Consider the following 20,827-nt stretch of genomic DNA (forward strand, 5'->3'; position numbering starts at 1 on the left):
CATCAAATCTTTAACTGTGGTCATTTTTAAGTCTTTTGTCATTTACAGACAGTTCTGGGTGTACTCTGACGCTTTTGCAAAAATGTTCCTATAAAAGGGTTTCAGCTTCAAGGAATTCATGGAAAAGACTCTGACAAGTACAGGTTTCTGGTAACTGACTATACTGCTGAACTGAATGAATAAGCATTTTCAGAACTCTAATGGAAAACTGATGCATTCATAAAAGTGCTAACAAAAGATCAAGATGAAAATAATTACATGGGACTGAGTGAACTGATGAGGATGATTATAATTTTTGCGACTTTCTGTTTGAATGAAAAATAAATGTTAAAAAAAAAGTTCTAAAATTCGATCGGGGTGATGTGGCACAACTCTGTGAATATCCTAAAAGCCACCGCATTGTACCCGTTAATGGGTGCGCCCCACGGAGTATGGATCATGTCTCACTAAAGCTGTTATTAAAAAACAGTAACATCTTTTCTTCTCAATCAGAAGGGATAAAAATCAACCCTATTTCTTCAGCATGATCAAGAGATCACTCTCAGTAAGAAAAATAAAGCCAAACAAAAGGCTTTAAAGAAAATACATACATCGTACACATGAAATAGTGGGAAAGGATTTTCCAAGTGAAGTTTGAACCCTAGAGCTAGAAAAAGCCAAGTGGCAAGTGGCACTCGTAGTAGCCACAACGACGGTCAGGACAGACCCTGCAAGGTGAGAGCTCGGACGTCCCCCACACCAGCCACGGGGCTCCCAGCCAGGACCCGCCCCTGCACCCACCTCCGACTGTTTCACCAGCAGCTCCGACCACTTCTGCCACAGGGGACACTTGTCCCTGTCCTCAAACGTGGTCTCATTGGAAGTCCAGCAGCACTGCTCGTGGCTGTACCAGAAGGCGGACAGGCAGATGCCCTCCTTCAGGTCTGTCATCCAGTCGACGGCGAGATCGATGACCCCGGCCAGGGTGCCTGGAAGAAGCAGCGAGAGCCACTCAGAAGGACGGCCGGCATGGGCCAGGGTAGCACGTGCGCCCGGAGGGCCAGGCGGAGATGCCCGTGCCCCGGGCTGCCACGCACCCAGGAACCCTCTTTCTTCAGTCTTGAGGTCACCTGAGCGAGTGGCAGGGCACCAGGTGTGGCAAAAGTGGTGCCCAGCCCAGTGAGACACAAAGGCCAATGATACGCTGTCCTCGGGGGGCTTCGATAGGGTGGGAGGGAGAGACCCGCAGCACTGAGCCCACCGCAAGCCCCTGGGGCCGAGCGGCTTTCAGAACCCAGCCCTTCCGAATCTTAGAAACAGGGTACCTACACCCTATAAATCACGTAACCCCCTCAGCGGCTTCTGGGGCAGGATGCTGGCATCACACACATGAATATCCTCCAGGAAACCTGACAATTCAGACAAAATGGAGACAAAACTATTTATAACAGCCTCGTCATTGAAATAAAGTTTTCCCATCAAATGGAATCCAGCTTGAAAAATCTTACTTGTTAGAACTTTCTGGATTTTTAAAAATTATGGATAAAGGACTGAGGAGCTACATAAGTAAATAACTACTTTAAAGGCCGATAGGAGTGGGATAAAATCGAGTGTGCAGTGGGTCAGAGAAGGCCATTTTAGGTCTCTTTCTAGAATAACCCATTCCAGTCTTTCACGAAGGCAGGGAATACCTTTGCGCTACCAAACTTTTCACACTTTTACTAGATCCTTATTACAACATCAATTCCCCGAAGGCAGCCATATGCCAGCCTCAGGCGACCTGGCCTTGCCACTCTCCTGGTTCCATCAGCAGTCGCCCACTGTTCTAGCCAGAACACCCGAATCCTCAGCAGCGCACAGGCTCTGACCACCGTTCCCACATTTCTCTCCAGGCTCCTCTCTCTCCATCACGAATCCCACACCCTGCCCACACTGTGTTCCTTGGCACACCAGGCCCTCCTCTCTGCACCACCTCAGATAGCACTGTCCTCCCCCAACCCGCCAAGCTCCTATTTATCTTCCAGATGCTGGCATTTATATCACCTCCTTCAGGAAGCCTTCCCTGATTTCCTAAGTCTGGGCTAAGTATACTTCCCAGGCACTCCCCATCACCATACCTATCACATCCTGATATGATCAGTATTTATATATATATGTGTATACACACACACACACACACACACACCCCTCACATGCACACACACACACACTCCAACTAGTCTATAAGGGTGGGGGGAGTCTCTTGTCTGGTTTGTGTGCCACGGTGGGGATCAAGCCAGGTGTCTAGACCCTGTGTCCCCTTTAAGTGGGCAAGGGCCATTGTATTCACGTCAGGTACATAGCTGGAACTATATATCCATGTTGAATGAATGAGAGCAACAAACGAATGAAAATCAGGAAACTCAGGTCCATCCATTCACTCAAGGGCTATTTATTGAGCACCTACGTACTACGTGCCACGTACTGTTCCACACCCTGGGGTACAGCAGTGAACAAAGCAAACTCAGGTCCCTGCCTTCGTGGAATCTCAGCTTGTACGAGAAGACACTAGATTGAATAAGTAAGTAAATGAGGGGCTCCAACAGAAGGTGGTAGGTGCTAGAGAGGAGAATACAGCACGTTCCAATGGCAGCCATTTCCTACAATGGTGCAGGAGAACAGTCGGACACGTCCTCAAAAAGTTAAACAAGGGGGTTTCCCTGGTGGCGCAGTGGTTGAGAGTCCACCTGCCGACACAGGGGACACGGGTTCGCGCCCCGGTCCGGGAAGATCCCACATGCCGCAGAGCGGCTGGGCCCGTGAGCCATGGCCGCTGAGCCTGCGCGTCCGGAGCCTGTTCTCCACAACGGGAGAGGCCGCAACAGTGAGAGGCCCGCGTATTACAAAAAAAAAAAAAAAAAAAGTTAAACAAGGAGTCACCACCTGACCAAACACTTCCATTCCTAGGCATCTGCCCACGAGAAATGAAAACATACACCCAACACAAGACATGTACGCAAATGTTCACAACTGCATATTCACAGAAGCCAAAGAGTGGAAACAACCCATATGCCCATCAATTGCTGAATGGAGAAACAAAATGTGGTCCACCTACAATGGCAACCAAAAGGAATGAAGCGCTGACACATGCGACAGCATGGATGAACCTTGGAAACGTTATGCTGTAAAAGAAGCCAGTCACAAAAGACCATATATTGTATGCTTCCATTTTATGAAATGTCCAGAGTAGGCAAATTTACAGAGACAGCAAGTAGATTAGCGGTTGCCCAGGACTGAGCGGAGGCTAGGGACACTGGGGCTGATAGCTAAAGGGTAGGAAGGTTCTTTGGGAGCTGATGAAAATGTTCTAAAATTGGCCTTGGTGATGTTGCAAAACTCTGTGAATACACTAAAAACCACCAAGTTGTACACTTTAACTAGGTGAACTGTATGGTATGTGAGTTATATCTCAATAAAGCTGTTACGTACACACACACATACATACATATAGTGGGCGAGGGCGACGAGGCTCAGAGAGGGAGACGTGCTTTTAGAAAAGGTGGTCAGAGAACACCTCAAGCAGAAGATGACATTGGAACAAAAACTGCCTTGTGTGGAACAACAGCGACACCCAGTGGTGGCTCCTGGTTAACGCCCTGCAGAGGAGCCGCAGCTTGGGCGTCGGAATATAATGTCTGGGCTGCCAATACGGAGGTGACTGGCAAGATAGTGGGACCCCTGGGGCTCGCCACTGGGGAACGGGAAGGTGAATGGGGCAGTTTTCTGGCTTTTCCTTCATCCAGATCAAAAGAACACTTTCGCCACCTTCACTGCCAAGATCATCTTTTTCTTGCCTCCCTCCTATACTCATCTGCTGATGTGACCATGGGATCGCCCTTCTCCAGCAGTCCTCACCCCTGGCTGCATATTAAAATCACAGGGGAAAGGGGGCTTTACTCAATGCTAGGGTGTCATCTCCAGGGAGCTACTATTTAATTGAAGCCTGGGCAGCAGCATTTTTTTTTAATTCCCCAGGTGATTCTTCCTGAAAGAACTGATGGAAATCGGATTAACAGTGAAGCCCGATGGTCGGTATCTGACTTGCTAAAGACAGCCCGACAGGGCTCTGAGGTCAGTTGATAAATCTATGCTGTGTGACCCCAGCAGGACGCCAAGACATCTACTCTGATTCCTTCATTTCCCGTATTCATCCCTCCTTCCCAGGAGCCAAGAATAACACAGGGTACAGTTTTATAAATCTATTCTAAAGAAAGACATCGAAGTTCGCAGCAAACTACCCTCTCCGCCCTCTCCCCCCACCCCACCTACCTTTAAAGGACTTCATAGAGCCTAATGAATGGGTGGCAAAACGCCATATGTCCATGAACTCGAATTCCCTCCCAGCACTGCTGCCAATATATACCGGGAGCGCCACTGGGAGGGGAAGGACAGGATGGGCGGAATGGGTGGGTAGCTGCTGTGGCCGGAAGGAGAGGACTGCCCCTTCAGCACTCTCCTGGGCCCTTTAGGACATGCCAGGCAGAGGGAGCCCCTCCCCGGCAACCAGGCCCCTCTTACCACTGTAGATGTAACGAGTGACAGGGCAGCCAGAAATCAAAGTCCCCTAATCACAAAATTTTACCCTAGGCCCCGCAGGTGCTCTGCGAGTACGTACTATATTCAACCTGTATCACACAGCCATTCTCTGATCAGTCCTATAAGCAGAACTAGCGTGTTACTACAGGCAGGGGGAGTTTCTTAAGGGAATCTCTTCAGCATGATCAAATTTTTTTCTCCTTAGACATTAACCTTCACAGCCTCCTAAAAGCAAGTAAGTTTCAGGAAACAATTTCCATGGAGGGCTGTGCATTTGCTATTAAAAGGGGAGGTGTCCCCTCCAGATACTCATTCATTCATTCTGGAAACAGCAACTGCTCACAAACATGGTGTTGGGATTATAAAAATGAAGGACACGGAGTCGCTGAGGGTCAGAACAACCCATGGGCTGGAGGTACCTCCCCCGGGCCTTCCTCAGACCCTGTGGTGTCTCACGTTACTGTGGGCGTCTCTCGATGTTTACAATTCATCTCAGGGCCTGCCGGTGTTAGTAAAGGCCAGTCTCATATGATGTTTTATTTTTAGAGATCAACATGTTCCCGTCCTTTCTCACCTTCTACGTGGCCAAGTACTATAGAATGTGAAATGTGTGTTTTCAATAAAATCCAGCATGGCGGTAAACCTTTCTACAGTGTGGAAAGGGCCAACCCGCCTTCTCGGTACCGCGCTCCAATGACCATACCTGGGCCTGTCCGTGCCTTGGGGTCTTTTTGCTTTACTGATGATAGATTTATGTTAAGTGTATCGTCATGTATTGTGCCCTTAGGTATTTCAAGTAACAGCCCCTTTGCCTGAAGTACAAGAGAAACACTCCACGTACCTGCCAGCAGGCCGATGAGCAGCATCACCGCCCATCCCGACCAGGCGTCCAGCAAGCTCTTGATGAACTCCCATATGGACTCCTTGCTTTTGCTGGTTATCTAGAAGCAGAAAGACATCGGAGCTGATGTGGATACACTTTCCAATTCAGGCTTCCTTCTCTGAAACTGTTTCCTCAGGAAACACGGTGATTGAGAAAACGAATATAATGAAGCAACTAGACTGCCGCTAACGTGACTCTTTCAGTTACCTAGCACAGTGGTTAAATGGGCTTTCTAGTTCACAGAGCTAGAAAGATGCCATAGTAGTCTCCAAAGAATCCAAAAAAGTTCACTTACTTAAAAAAACCTCACTAAGTGTGATGTGATCTGTGATTATTTCAAAGCCATTCTGAAGGAAGACATCACTTCGGTGTCACCGTTTTGAATACAAATCATTATTTTAGCCTAAATCGTAAGGTCTGTTCACAAAAGACCCTCTTCGACAAAGACTTCAATTCCTTCTTTCATTTTCCAGGCTACATGTTAACAACAAGAACGAACTTAATTTCTTTCTCTTCCTTCCTTCCTCCCTCCCTCCCTCCCTCCTTTCTTTCCTTCCTTCCTTCCTTTATGGCTGCGTTGGGTCTTCATTGCTGTGCGCAGGCTTTCTCTAGATGTGGCGAGCAGGGGCTACTCTTCGTTGCGGTGCGCGGGCTTCTCATTGCGGTGGCTTCTCTTGTTGCGGAGCACAGGCTCTAGGCGTGCGGGCTTCAGTAGTTGTGGCTCACGGGCTCTAGAGCGCAGGCTCAGTAGCTGTGGCACACGGGCTTAGTTGCTCCGTGGCATGTGGGATCTTCCCAGACTAGGGCTCAAACCCATGTCCCCTGCATTGGCAGGTGGATTCTTAACCACTGCGCCACCAGGGAAGTCCCAAGAACTTACTTTTTTTTTTTTTTTGCGGTACGTGGGCCTCTCACTGCTGTGGCCTCTCCCGTTGCAGAGCACAGGCTCTGGACACGCAGGCTCAGCGGCCATGGCTCACGGGCCCAGCCGTTCTGCGGCATGTGCGATCCTCCCGGACCGGGGCACGAACCCGCGTCCCCTGCATCGGCAGGCGGACCCCCAACCACTGCGCCACCAGGGAAGCCCCGAACTTTCTTTTTTTAATTGAAGTATAGTTGATTTACAATGTTAATTTCAGGTGTACAGCAAAGTGATTTAGTTATACCTATATATATATATCCTTTTTCAGATTCTTTTCCATTATAGGTTATTACAAAATATTAAATATAGTTCCCTGTGCTATACAGTAGGACCTTGTTGTTTATCTACTTTATATATAATAGTGTGTATCTGTTAGTCCGAACTCCTAATTTATCCCTCCCCCACCCTCTTTCCCCTTTGGTAACCGTAAATTGGTTTTCTATGTCTGTGAGTGTATTTCTGTTTTGTAAATAAGTCCACTTGTACCACTTTTTTAGATTCCACATATAAGCAATATCATATGATATTTGTCTTTCTCTGACTTACTTCACTCAGTATGATAATCTCTAGGCCCATCCATGTTGCTGCAAATGGCATTATTTCATTCTTTTTTATGGCTGAGTAATATTCCATTGTATATATGTACCACACCTTCTTTATCCATTCATCTGTCGATGGACACTTAGGTTGCTTCCATGTCTTGGCTATTGTGAATGGTGCTGTTAGCTTTGTGCAGTGACAGTATCATAGCCAATGAGGTTTATCTGAGGCGTGATTACTGCTAATTGTAAATAGTGCTGCTATGAACATTGGGGTGCATGTATCTTTTTGAGTTAGAGTTTTCTCTGGATACATACCCAGGAGTGGGATTGCTGGATCACATGATAACTCTAATTTCAGTTTTTTAAGGAACCACCATACTGGTCTCCATAGTGGCTGTATCAATTTACATTCCCACCAACAGTGTAGGAGGGTTCCCTTTTCTCCACACCCTCTCCAGCATTGCTGTTTGTAGCTTTTTTGATGACAGCCATTCTGACCGCTGTGCGGTGATACCTCATTGTAGTTTTGATTAACAGCAAGAAGGCTGAAGGAGCCAGCCTGGATCATGCTTTCCAGGCAGATGGTTACATCTAAACACATCGTAAGAGCACCCCTTTGCCTCCCTGTGTTAACAGAACCCTACATTCCTGAGACCATCATTCCCCTCATAACCCTTTAGAGCAAGGGTTGGCAAACATTTTCCATAAAGAGACAGAAAGTAAATATTTTCGGTTCGGCAGGTCAGTTGGTCTCCGTGGCAACTACCGGACTCTGCTGTTGTAGCACAGAAGGAGCCATATAGAGCATGGCAGTGCACCTCTCTTGTATCCTGTGGCCATGAAAAGGAAATCCAGGGCTTTCTCAGTGGCGCAGTGGTTGAGAATCCACCTGCCACTGCAGGGGACACGGGTTTGATCCCAGTCCAGGAAGATCCCACATGCTGCAGAGCAGCTAAGCCCGTGTGCCACAACTACTGAGCCTGTGCTCTAGAGCCCGCACGCCACAACTACTGAAGCCCGCACGCCTGGAGCCCGTGCTCTGTAACAAGAGAAGCCACCGCAATGAGAAGCCAGCGCACCACAACAAAGAGTAGCCCCCACCCTCCGCAACTAGAGAAAGCCCACGCGCAGCAGTGAAGAACCAACACAGCCAAAACCAAACAAATAAATAAATAAATAAGTAAATAGGAAATCCAGGGACTTCCCTGGTGGTCCAGCAGTGGAGAGTCCACCTTACAGTGCAGGGGCCACAGGTTCGATCCCTGGTCAGGAAACTAAGATACCAAATGCCGCGGGACAACTAAGCCCACGCACCACAACTACTGAGCTCGTGCGCCTCAACTAGAGAGCCCACGTGCCATAAACTACAGAGCCCACGCGCCCTGGAGCCCGTGCGCCACAACTACAGACCACAACTACAGAGCCCACGCGCCCTGGAGCCCGTGCGCCACAACTACAGACCACAACTACAGAGCCCACGCGCCCTGGAGCCCATGCGCCACAACTACAGACCACAACTACAGAGCCCACGCGCCCTGGAGCCTGTGTGCCACAACTACAGACCACAAGTACAGAGCCCACGCGCCCTGGAGCCCGTGCGCCACAACTACAGACCACAACTACAGAGCCCACGCGCCCTGGAGCCTGTGTGCCACAACTACAGACCACAACTACAGAGCCCACGCGCCCTGGAGCCTGTGCGCCACAACTACAGATCACAAGCGCCCTGGAGCCTGTGCGCCACAACTACAGACCACAACTACAGAGCCCACGCACCCTGGAGCCTGTGAGCCACAAGTAGAGAGAGAAAACCCGCCCACCACAACTAGAGAGAAGCCCACGCGCCACAACGAAAAGATCCCGCATGTCTCAACGAAGATCCCGTGTGCTGCTGCTAAGACCCACCGCAGCCAAAAATAAATAAATAAATAAAATTTTAAAATAATAAAATAAATCTTAAAAAAAAAAAAGGAAATCTAAACTCCTCTTCATGGTCTACTCAGTGGTTCCCAATGTGGCCCCATCGCCCACGTGGCCAGACTCATCTCTAGTCCTCCCCTTCCGTGAATCTGCCACCAAACCTTAGAGCTCCTTGAACTGCCTAAATGTGCCACGGTCTTTCATGCCTCTGTGACCTAAAAAAGCCACTCCTGATGAGAATCCTTTCCCCTTCCTCTGCCTGGCAAATTCTTAGTCATCCTTCAAGACCCCACTGAAATCGCACCCCCTCTAAAAACTCCCTCCCTAACCATCCCTCCTAAATGATCCCACAGCACTTGATACATAACCTTACTGCAGCCCATAAAAATATATATTGACTGCCTACGAGAGGCCAGGCACTGTAATATGTGCTTTCATACACATAGAGCCCCATTTAATCTTCTGGTATAATTAACTCCATCCTTACAGATGAGAAGATGGGGTCCAGAAATGGCACCCCAAAAGTCAGCCAGCCTAAAGATGTCAAAGTCAGGATGTACCCAATCTGTCTGGTTCCAGAGCCCCACTCCTTGCCCTCCACACCACACCTCTGTATGACATAGCCTTCCACCCAAAGCACCTGGTATTAGAATTACCTGTCCACATCTCTGCCTCTCCCACTAGCCCTTCTCTTCTCTAGAACCTAGCTCAGCACACGACACATGAACCCAAGCTCTAGCTCAGTGACTGTCCGATAGAAGCATGGCCCAGCCCTCCGAAGGGATTCCCCTCACAGTGTCCTTATGAACAGCATGTACCTTTCTGTGTCTGTCGGTGTCCCGTGACTTCTCCCTCAGCCAGTCGATGGTGTGGAAGTCCTCATACGTCCCCACATCAGGGAACGGCTCGTCAAGGAAATCCATCAGGTTTCCAGAGCCACTCATCGCTCCTGCATTGACCATGCTACTTACACCTGGGAGAGAAAACCTGTCGTTAAAAACGTGAGCAGAACATCTGCACAGACCTGGCAGAACAATCCACGTGTGCTATTTTTTTGCACAGAAAAGACATTTCAGCATAGGCACCTCTGCTGTGATGAAAGATACATACAGTCTGTCTTAGTGAGCACAGGCTGCTGTAACAAAAATACCACAGACTGGGTGGCTCATCAATAACACACATTTATTTCTCACAGTTCCGGAGGCTGTGAAGTCCAAGATCAAGGCACTTACTTAGAGATTCAGTGTCTGGTGAGAGCCCACTTCCTGTTCACAGATGGCCATCTACTCGCTGTGTCCTCATCTGGTGGAGCTCTCTGGGGTCTCTTTTATAAGGTCACTAATCCCATCCATGAGGACTCAGCTTTCATGACCTCATCACCTCCCAAAGGCCCCTCCTCCCAACACCATCACATTGGGGATTAGGTTTCAACATATGAATTTTGGGGAGACACAAACGTTAATTTCTTTTTTTTTAACTTTTTATTTTATATTGGAGTATAGTTGATTAACAATGTTGTGATAGTTTCAGGTGTACGGCAAAATGATTCAGTTATACATATACATGTACCTTTTTCCAATTCTTTTCCCATTTAGGTTGTTACAGGATATTGAGTAGAGTTCCCTGTGCTACACAGTAGGTCCTTGTTGGTTACCTATTTTAAATTCAGCAGGTGTACATGTCAATCCCCAACTCCCTAACCATCCCCTTCCTCCACCCTTCCCCTCAGTAACCGTAAGTTCATGCTCTAAGTCTGTGAGTCTGTTTCTGACAAATGTTACTTTCTTATTATTTGTGGTAGTTTTGTGCTATAAAGTCACCATGGCCACCGAATTAGTGAGTACTAAATCACTGTCCCCAAGAGAAATACAGGGTTAGGTTCCTTCGAGCCTCTGGTCACAACATCTTCAGCAACCAATCAATATACAACCTTGTTTTGTGTGTTTCTGTTTAAAGACACCTTATCAAATACATATCGTTGGTTCATCCACTGAACTCACAGCCAACAGCACTGTCACTCACGTTGCAGAAAGCTTGTCTAACAAACATATTTTCTCCATGAGGCCCAGCACAGCCTTCTCGTGCTTAGAAACACTACAGACACTCCTGCCCTGCATTTCAAGGCCACTGGAAACAGCAAAATTACCAATAAAAAAAACACAAAAATGCGAAAAATATGGCACTAAAGAGACTGTGAAAAGAACACTTGTTTCTGGTCTGGGCACTGAAACAAGACGGCAGAGCACCAATTTCTCCAACCTCAGCTGGGATCGTGCATTCCTGGCAACTCAAACTTTTTGAGGCTCTGCACGTGCACTGACCAGGCAAGCGCCCCATGTATTGCCCTGGATGTTACAAATACATTTTAGTGAGCAGGCAAATTCACAAATACGGAACCGCTCATAATGAGGGTCAACTATAACCAGTTCTGGAAAACCTCACGTTCTGCAAAAAGCAGGGCATCAACATGAGAGGCCTGGGGGAAACAGGGTTGAGGCATACCACTCAAAACCAAATCACTGTAGTCAATCCAGTAACCGGTTCTCCTGGGAGATAAAGCGGACCACTGAGGCAGACAACCTCTGCGGATACTCGAGACGTACAGCAACAGCAGAGTGAAAATGCTAAGACTTAACTCACTGGTGGGAGCCAAGGTGATCCACAGAGGGAGTGGTCCTCTGCTCCGGGGGCGGGGGGATGCCATGGGGATGACAAGGAGGCAGGACAACCTGCCACGTGAGCCACGCTATGGTCTGAACGTGTGTGTCTCCCCACCCAAATTCATACATTGAAAGCCTAACCCCCAAAGGATGGTATTAGAAGGTGGGGTCTTCGGGAGGTGACTGGGTCATAAGGGCAGTACCTTCAAGAATGGGACTGGTGCCCTTATAAAAGAGGCCCCAGGGAGCTCCTCTGCCCCTTCCACCATGTAAGGACACAACAGGAAATCTGTGCTGGAAAAAGAACCATCACCTGACCATGCTGGCACCCTGATCTCAGACTGCCAGCCTCTGGTGTTTCTAAGCCACCCAGTCTGTGGTATTTCGTTACAGCAGCCCGAACAGACTAAGACAGACCATACCAGGCTGGCAGCACACTGCCCCGGGCAAGCAGCCCTGAGTGCAGGCCCTCACTTCTAATTTTCCTTAAAATACAGTCAAAAGGGTGCCTGCTACCAGGGCAGTAGCAAAGTGGAGGATTTCTTCCTTTCCTGCCTAAGATAACAATTCCACTCCTATTATTCTGCCTCCCCTTGTCTGGAAAACAATCTCAAATAAACCAAGACATCTTCCATGTTACACCACCATCAGAACCTGATTTATAGATCACACAGGAAATAATTTGACACAGAGAAAACTCTTTGCAGCAGGACCAGTGCTCACCACCAGTTAGCAAGAAAAATAATACACTCTTACAAAGACAAGAGGTTGGAATAGGCACTAAATCAAAATTTCTTTGGCAAAGAGCATGGAAATTTGAATTATACGACGGGAACCACAAAAGTGCCGGAATAAGATGGTTTAAGAAGTGAAGGGTAGTTATTAAAATATTTGAGCACAGGCTTCTCTCAATTGCTTTATGTATTTTTATATCTGGAGGACTCAACCACGACCTGACAAAACTGCATTTTGATCAAATTGAAAAGTCGCTACAGGCAAAGTGGAGTAATCACCTTACAAGCAATAAAATGGCGATAGTTATTGATTTATTGACTGTCTGTGCAACTTTGCTACTTTAAAACTTAAAAAGTTTGAAGTCTGAGCCATGCCAAGCTGAAAACTATACCCACTGATGAATGCCCAAGGAAGAATCATATTGCAGAAGTCAGTAGCAACCAATTAATAAAAGGGAAGGAATAAAATTAGAAAGCAAAGATTTCATTTTCATTTCTAGAAACGCAAGACGGTAATAGCCTTGTATTATATGTGGTAAAGAAAATCTCTGACGGGAAAAAGAAGATGGCAGGCTGCTGACCCACAATGGGTAGCCCGTGTAAGAAACACCAAACCAGCAGATCGAAGAATTGCAGACACTTGGACATTCTATTAAAAAGAAGTTCATGTTACCTGAAATTTAACCAAATCTCTAGTCAAGCAACAACTCCAGGCAATAATGACTGAAACAAAAAGTCACTCTGGAGAACAAATGTATCCTTAAACTTTGGTGGAGCATGTCATGGTCCTGACGATCAGACGCATAATTGGTAAAGGAAAATAAACATGATTTAATCCGTAGATCTAATTGGAGGCTTTCCCTGGGGGCCCAGAAGGAGGTGGTGACTTTGCTTCTGAAGCTCGGATTAAGAAAGACAGGAGGACCAGAAGTGTAAGAAGAGGGCACCCAGGTCAGAAATAATGGAAAGAGGGAATTCCCTGGTGGTCCAGTGGCTAGGACTCTGCACTTTCACTGCTGAGGGCAGGGGTTCGAACCCTGGTCAAGGAAGTAGGATCCCGCAAGCTGTGCAGCATGGCCAAAAAATTTAAGAAAAGAAAATAAAAATGGAAAGAATTCTATCTGGGATCCCCTGGGAGATATAGATGGATAGGAAATGAGAATCCAGCCAAACACAGGAACAAAATGGAATGAACTCCAGGGACTTGATGAGAAATAAACTTAACCTGTGTAAGTTCAATATGGCACCCAAAGGGATGCAAAGACTGCTGAGCCCTGAACAACACAGGTTTGAACTGGGTGGGTCCACTTATACGTGGATTTAGTTCGATAAATATCATACCTGTATTTTCGTTTTACAGATCTTTACCTACGTGAGGGGAAAAGTTTGTGCTCGATTAGAGAGCCCAATATGTAGAATCACAAGAACTAGGGTTTGAGTCCTGATTCTATCCAGACTGTTTCAGCTTCCTGCCCTTGGGTGAGTCATTCATCAATTCCTTTGGTTTTGAGGCAGTGAGAGCAGGATGCGGCTTTTCGACTGTGCTGGGGGTCAGTGTCCCTAACTCCCACGTTGTTCAAGGGTCAACTATAGTCATCTGCACCTTAGAGGGGAGCCCTTGCTCCTCTCACCTGGTTTTATTTCTTCTCGCCAATAAGAGCACTTCTGCTGGCAGATGACACCTCTGCTTATGATTTCAGGAAGGACAGCATCCTAGATCCTGCATCTGAGATTCCTACTTGGTCTGGATCGTCAAGGTCAGAGCACAGCAAACTGCTGGCTGTGGGCTAAATCCGGCGTGCTGCCTGGCTTTGTAAATAAGTTCTAGAGGAACACAGCCATGCCCACTCCACATATTGTCTATGGCTGCTTTCACATCGCAACGGCACAGTTGAGTAGTTATGACAAAGGCCAAATGGCCCCCAAAGCCTCAAATGTTTACTATTCGGCCATTTACAGAAAACGTTTGCTGACTCCCGATCTACACGGTGGACTGAACACAGAACCAGCTCAGATTCTCTACCTGTCCCTGCATCTACAGCATTTTCAGTGGGACCTTGCGGCTCCTCTTCATTAAGAGGTAGAGTCTATTTCTCCAGCTCTTGAATCAGGGCTGGCCTTGGGACATGCAGTGGAAGTGACAGCATGCATGTACTGAGTCTAGACCCCAAAGGCGACGCGGCCTCTGCTTTCTTCCTTGGCCTTCTGCCATGAGCAGAAACCTAGGCTACATGCTGGAAGATGAGCGACCACATGGAGTCAAGGTGGGTCATCTCAACTGAAGCCATCCTAGATCATCCAGGCTCACCAAGCACAGATTCATGAGTGAGCCCAGCCAAGAGCAGCTGGCTTTGACCCAATCAAACCACCCAGCTGACCTGCAGACCGTGAGAAAAATGAATGGTTATTGTTTTAAGCCACCAGGTGTTTCTGAAAGGGTTGTCATGTAGCAGCATCATAACAATGTTTAACAGGTATGATTTACGTGGGCTCCAAGGGAGAGAAGAAATGAAGATGCTAAGTTAGTTACAAGGGAGGACAACTAACTAAGTTAGTTGCAGCAACAGATAACACAGCTGACAACAGAGACAGGATGGAATCGAACTTCACGCTGGAGGTGTCCATCCTGAAGAAAGAGCATCTCTCTTACACAACCGTATTTACCTACACAGGGACTTCGGAAGACACAAAGGACACCTAGGTCTTTTATCCAATCCTTAAAGGCAAGAAAGGATCTATAGAGCATGAGGGTAGCTGTGGGCTTTTCATATTCAACAAGCTTTCCTAGCTTGTTGAATGTTTTTAATGACGAAAGGGTATTGAATTTTGTCAAATGTTTTTTCTGCATCTATTGAGATGATTATGTAATTTTTATTCTTCATTCTGTTAATGTAGTGTATCACATGGGTTGAATTTCAGATGTTGAACCATCATGGCACCTAGTGATAAATCCCATTTGGTCATGGTGTAAGATCCTTTTAGTATGCAAACCAGAAACAAGACAAAAAGACAACCCTCCGAATGGCAGAAAACATTTGCAAATGAAGCAACCGACAACAGATTAATCTCCAAAATATACAAACAGCTCATGCAGCTCAATATCAAAAAAACAAACAACCCAATCAAAAAATGGGCAGAAGAAAAAATTAAAAAAATAATAAGAAAAAGAAGGTATTCCCTGGTGGCGCAGTGGCTGAGAGTCCGCCTGCCGATGCAGGGGATGTGGGTTCGTGCCCCGGTCCAGGAAGATCCCACATGCTGCGGAGCGGCTGTGCCCGTGAGCCATGGCCGCTAAGCCAGCACGTCCGGAGCCTGTGCTCCGCAATGGGGGAGGCCGCGGCAGTGAGGCCCGCGTACCGCAAAAAAAAAAAAAAAAAAAAAAAAAAAAATGGGCAGAAGACCTAAATAGACATTTCACCAAAGAAGACATACAGATGGCCAAGAGGTACTTGAAAAGATGCTCAACATCACTAATTATTAGAGAAATGCAAATCAAAACTACAATGAGGTATCACCTCACACCAGTTAGAATGCCATCATCAAAAAACCTACAAACAATAAATGCTGGAGAGGGTGGAGAAAAGGGAACCCTCTTGCACTGTTGGTGGGAATGTAAATTGATACAGCCACTATGGAGAACAGTATGGAGGTTCCTTAAAAAACTAAAAATAGAATTACCATATGATCCAGCAATCCCACTACTGGGCATATACCCAGAGAAAACCATAATTCAAAAAGAGACATGTAGGGCTTCCCTGGTGGTGCAGTGGTTGAGAGTCCGCCTGCCGATGCAGGGGACACAGGTTCGTGCCCCGGTCCGGGAAGATCCCACGTGCCGCGGAGCGGCTGGGCCCGTGAGCCATGGCCGCTGAGCCTGCGCGTCTGGAGCCTGTGCTCCACAACGGGAGAGGCCACAACAGTGAGAGGCCCGTGTACCGCAAAAAAAAAAAAAAAAAAAAGAGACATGTACCCCAATGTTTATTGCAGCACTATTTACAATAGCCAGGACATGGAAGAAACCTAAGTGTCCATCGACAGATGAATGGATAAAGAAGATGTGGCACATATATACAATGGAATATTACCCAGTCATAAAAAGAAATGAAATTGAGTTATTTGTAGTGAGGTGGATGGACCTAGAGTCTGTCATACAGAGTGAAGTAAGTCAGAAAGAGAAAAACAAATACCGTATGCTAACACATATATATGGATCCTAAAAAAAAAAAAAAGTCAGAAGAACCTAGGGGCAAGACGGGAATAAAGATGCAGACCTACTAGAGAATGGACTTAAGGATATGGGGAGGGGGAAGGGTAAGCTGGGACAAAGTGAGAGAGTGGCAAGGACATATATACACTACCAAATGTAAAACAGATAGCTAGTGGGAAGCAGCCGCATAACACAGGGATATCAGCTTGGTGCTTTGTGACCACCTACACGGGTGGGATAGGGAGGGTGGGAGGCAGACACAAGAGGGAGGAGATATGGGGATATATGTATATGTATAGCTGATTCACTTTGTTATAGAGCAGAAACTAACATACCATTGTAAAGCAATTATACTCCAATAAAGATGTTAAAAAAAACCAGATAAATGGATAAAGATGTGGTACATGTATACAATGGGATATTACTCAGCCATAACAAAGAATGAAACTGGGTCATTTGCAGAGATGTGGATGGACCTAGAGCCTGTCATACAGAGTGAAGTAAGTCAGAAAGAGAAAAACAAATATCGTATATTAATGCATACATGTGGAATCTAGAAAAATGGTACAGATGAACCTATTTGCAGGGCAGGAATAGAGACGCAGACATAGAGAATGGACATGTGGACAAGGGGGGTGGAAGGGGAGGGTGGGACGAATTGGGAGATTAGGTTTGACATGAATACACTACGACGTGTAAAACAGATAGCTAGTGGGAACCTGCTGTGCAGCACAGGGAGCTCAGCTCGGTGCTCTGTGATGACCTAGATGGGCGAGACTGCGGGTGGTGGGGGCAGGGAGGGAGGTCCAAGAGGGAGGGGATATATGTATACGTATAGCTGATTCACTTTGTTGTACAGCAGAAACTAACACACCATTGTAAAGCAACTATACTCCAATAAAAAAAAAATAATAATGTTTAAAAAAAAAACCCTTAAGTGTTTCATGAAAACACATTTTCCTTACCACCCTGCATGTTCCCTCATTCCCAAAGTTTGTCTAATCAGTCCTTTGATGTCTGTAGCTCACAGAAGGGACCTGATGGATTCCAGTTCTGCTCAGGGAGATTAAGCAAGTCAAACTGAACTTTTGGGGGACCTGCTGCGATTTCTGTTCACCAAGAACTCGTGAGGCCATTAAAACATGAATCTATGCCTGGCATTTTAAATATCTTCTCCTGAAAACTCCTCAAAGTGTTTACATTAATGAGAGACTATTTTCTTTCAAACGAAATACATCTACTCAAAGTGAAAAGACCACTAACCGAGAAATTTGCGTGAATCCCATCTGGCTGTGTGACCTCCGCTGACCCCCACTGACCTTCACCGCCCTCCTCTCAAAAACTACAGTCCTGGGCTGGACTGTTTCTCAGGTGCTTTCCACCCAGAGCAGATGACACAGAGACTGAAACTTAGTACCAGCCCCTTCCACACGCTCGGGGACAAGCAAACAATCTTCAATTCATCAAAACTTTTTTTTTTTTTTTTGCAGCATGCGGGCCTCCCACTGTTGTGGCCTCTCCCGTTGCGGAGCACAGGCTCCGGACGCACAGGCTCAGCGGCCATGGCTCACGGGAGCAGCAGCTCCACGGCATGTGGGATCTTCCCGGACTGGGCCACGAACCCGTGTCCCCTGCATCGGCAGGCGGACTCTCAACCACTGCGCCACCAGGGAAGCCCCATCAAAACTTTTTGTCTCTGCACAGATGTTGGTTAAGCCTAGGGAACTTTCCAGAAATTTCAGAGCTGTCTTCACTGCCAGCTGTTTCTATCAGTCATTACAGAGCAGAAAATCATTTGAAAAAAGAACATACTCTTCACTGTTGGCAAAATTGAGATCATCTGAGTGATAATCTCACATCCTCAAAAGCTATAGTGATATCTGTGAGCATTATTGCCCTTAACAGTTAGAAATGGGAACCCAAAAGTGCAACTCAGAAAAGATTATTAAAAACATAGAAAAAGCAAGCCCCAGGTAAGCAGGGGGATCTTGTAACCAGCAAGAAGCCAAGAGTCCACGCTCCTGTCCTTGATGGAAACGCATGTGCACCAGTAGGTGCTAGGAAGATGCTTGTTCCTCTCCAATCAAGCCAGAGGGAAACAGAGACCAGGAAGGCCGGGGCTGGCCTGGGCATAATCACAGGGCAAGTCCAGGAAGTGAGTTATCTACAATCTTCCAACTTGCCCTGCTTTTCGTGCAACTGCTATTTTAGTAAACAGAAGTAGCAAATCTAACGTCCTCATTTTACTTACATTCTGGAAACTGCTCTGCATTACTCATCTGGCCTGGATCTGGCGGCAGGTCTGGATTACCTGGTGGAAAAGTCAGGCCTTCCCCCTGTCAACCTTCGAGTCACCTGTGCTTGGAAGGGCAGCACGAAAGAGCAGGCGAGGTGGCTGTCATCTTGGGACCTTCTCCTTCTGGCTACAGAGGTGCACTATCTAATTCCAGAAGTTTTCATCCTCTACAAGTAACCCCATGCCCACAGCAGTCCCTCTCCTGGCCCAGCCCCTCGTAACCACTCATCTGCTTTCCTTCTCTACAGATTTGCCTCTTCTGGACACGTCACAGAAATGGCATCATATCATATGCGGCCTTTTGTGTCTGGCCTCTTTCTGTTATTATAATGTTTTCAAGGTTTGTCCATGTTGGAGCATCAGTGCTTCACTCCTTTTTATGGGTGAATAATACTCCGTTGTATTTGATATACACACGTTGTGTTTGTCTACTCATCAGCTGATGGACATCTGGGCTGTTTCCACTTTGGAGCTATGGTGACTAATGCTGCTATGGTCACTCCAGCCTTCATGTAGACATGTATTTTCAGTTCTCTTGGGTAGATACCTAGGAACAGAATTACTGGGTCATATGGTAAGCCTACGTTTAACCTTTTGAGGAGCTGCCAGACTGAAATCACTTTTCTTAAGTAAGTTTTTTATTGAAATAAACATCTATCCATAAAAAGGCAAAAGTCCTAAGTGTACACCTCCTCAAATTTTCACAAAGTGAGCTCACGCACATAACCAGCTCCCAGATCAAGGACAGAACGTGACCAGCGCCCAGAAGCTCCCTCACGGCCCCTTCCGGGCCCCTACCCCACCCGTAAAGGTAATCACTATCCTCATACCACAGATGAATTTTGCCCGTTTTTGAACTTTATATAAACGGGACATTTTGTTTCCAGCTTCTTCTGTTCTACGCTGTGTTGTAAGATCTACCCATGGTGTTGAGTTTATCTAACTATCGTTCGTTCATTCTCTATGCTCTACAACAGTGAACTTTTTCTATTAAGGGCCAGAGAGTAAATATCTATAGCTTCGTGGGCCACGTGGCCTCTGTCGGGACTACTCAACTCTGCCACTGTCACGTAAAAGCAGCCAGAGACAATACACAAATTAATGGCTGGGGCTATGTGGCAATGAAACTCGATTTATCGACAATGAAGTCTGAATTTCATATAATCTTCACCTGTCACCAAGTATTATTCTTCCTTCAGTTTCTTTCCATCATTAAAAAATATAAAAATCAATTCTTAGCTCATTTTGGCTCAGGCAGTGAGCTGGATTTGGCCCACGGGATGACGTTCTTTGCCACTTCCTGTCCTATAGTATTCAATGGTGCAAACAGACCCCAGTGAGTTTATCCATTCTATTGTGGGCTGGCCTTGCCGTCCTTCTCCTCCCTGTGCCCTCACAGTACCTCAACTGCCATTCAGGGCTTGGCAAATGTTTCCTACAAAGGGCCAGATGGGAAATATTTTCAGCTCAGGGGCCATGCAGCCTCGGTCACAATTCGTCTACTCAGCCCTTCGGTCGTTGAAACACAGAGCAGCCCAGACAGAGCAGAAAGAAGACATGTGCCTGTGTGCCCTGACGTGCGACCTACAGAAACAGGCCGCGCTCGGGGGCTGCTGGGCGCTACTTGACACAAGCAGTCACGGGCCATCTGCCACCTGCCAGGCCCTTGTCCACAGTGCCAGAGCCACCGGCAGGCCGTCAAGCCTCACCTACCAACAGAAGCATCAGAGCAAGCACCACCATCCACTGGGAATGTACAAAGATGAAGAGACATGGCCTTCCTGCACAGGATTCTGGAAGGGAAGGATGGGACCCTGCAAATGCAAGCACAGGACCTCCCGAGCGACGTTTCAACCTGGAAGCTGCAAGGGAATAAAAGGTAGTTCTTAACACACACACATACACATCAAGGTTTCTAGGATATCCTACCACCGGAAAAGTTTCTCCAACAAATTAGCTATCCAAATGCTTCAAGACACCAGATGCCCCTGGCTTGTGAATACGAATATGGTCATAGCATCACTTTGACAAAGTGGTCAAGGCCATCAGAGCTAGAGGTCACACATACTCACAAGAGACTGTGAAAGGAGTAGGACACAAGGAGGAGAG

The 20,827-nt window shown here is 46.9% G+C and overlaps 1 protein-coding gene and 1 pseudogene across 3 annotated transcripts in view; one reads left to right on the plus strand and one right to left on the minus strand.

Annotated features, from left to right (window-relative positions):
* Positions 1 to 20,827, minus strand: part of CLCN4 (chloride voltage-gated channel 4) — a 78,512-nt gene that overhangs the window by 36,290 nt on the left and 21,395 nt on the right. For all 3 annotated transcript variants that reach the window (XM_060136810.1, XM_060136809.1, XM_060136811.1), the window contains 3 exons: positions 9,640 to 9,794; positions 5,396 to 5,495; positions 781 to 968 (listed from right to left, as the gene is read on the minus strand). In XM_060136810.1, coding sequence (XP_059992793.1) covers positions 781 to 968; positions 5,396 to 5,495; positions 9,640 to 9,783 — 432 coding nt within the window. In that variant the 5' untranslated portion in view covers positions 9,784 to 9,794. The remainder of the gene's footprint in view (positions 1 to 780; positions 969 to 5,395; positions 5,496 to 9,639; positions 9,795 to 20,827) is intronic.
* Positions 7,084 to 7,206, plus strand: LOC132514163 (U4 spliceosomal RNA; annotated as a pseudogene).

Source organism: Lagenorhynchus albirostris, chromosome X, assembly GCF_949774975.1.
Source record: "Lagenorhynchus albirostris chromosome X, mLagAlb1.1, whole genome shotgun sequence".
Taxonomy (NCBI): domain Eukaryota; kingdom Metazoa; phylum Chordata; class Mammalia; order Artiodactyla; family Delphinidae; genus Lagenorhynchus; species Lagenorhynchus albirostris.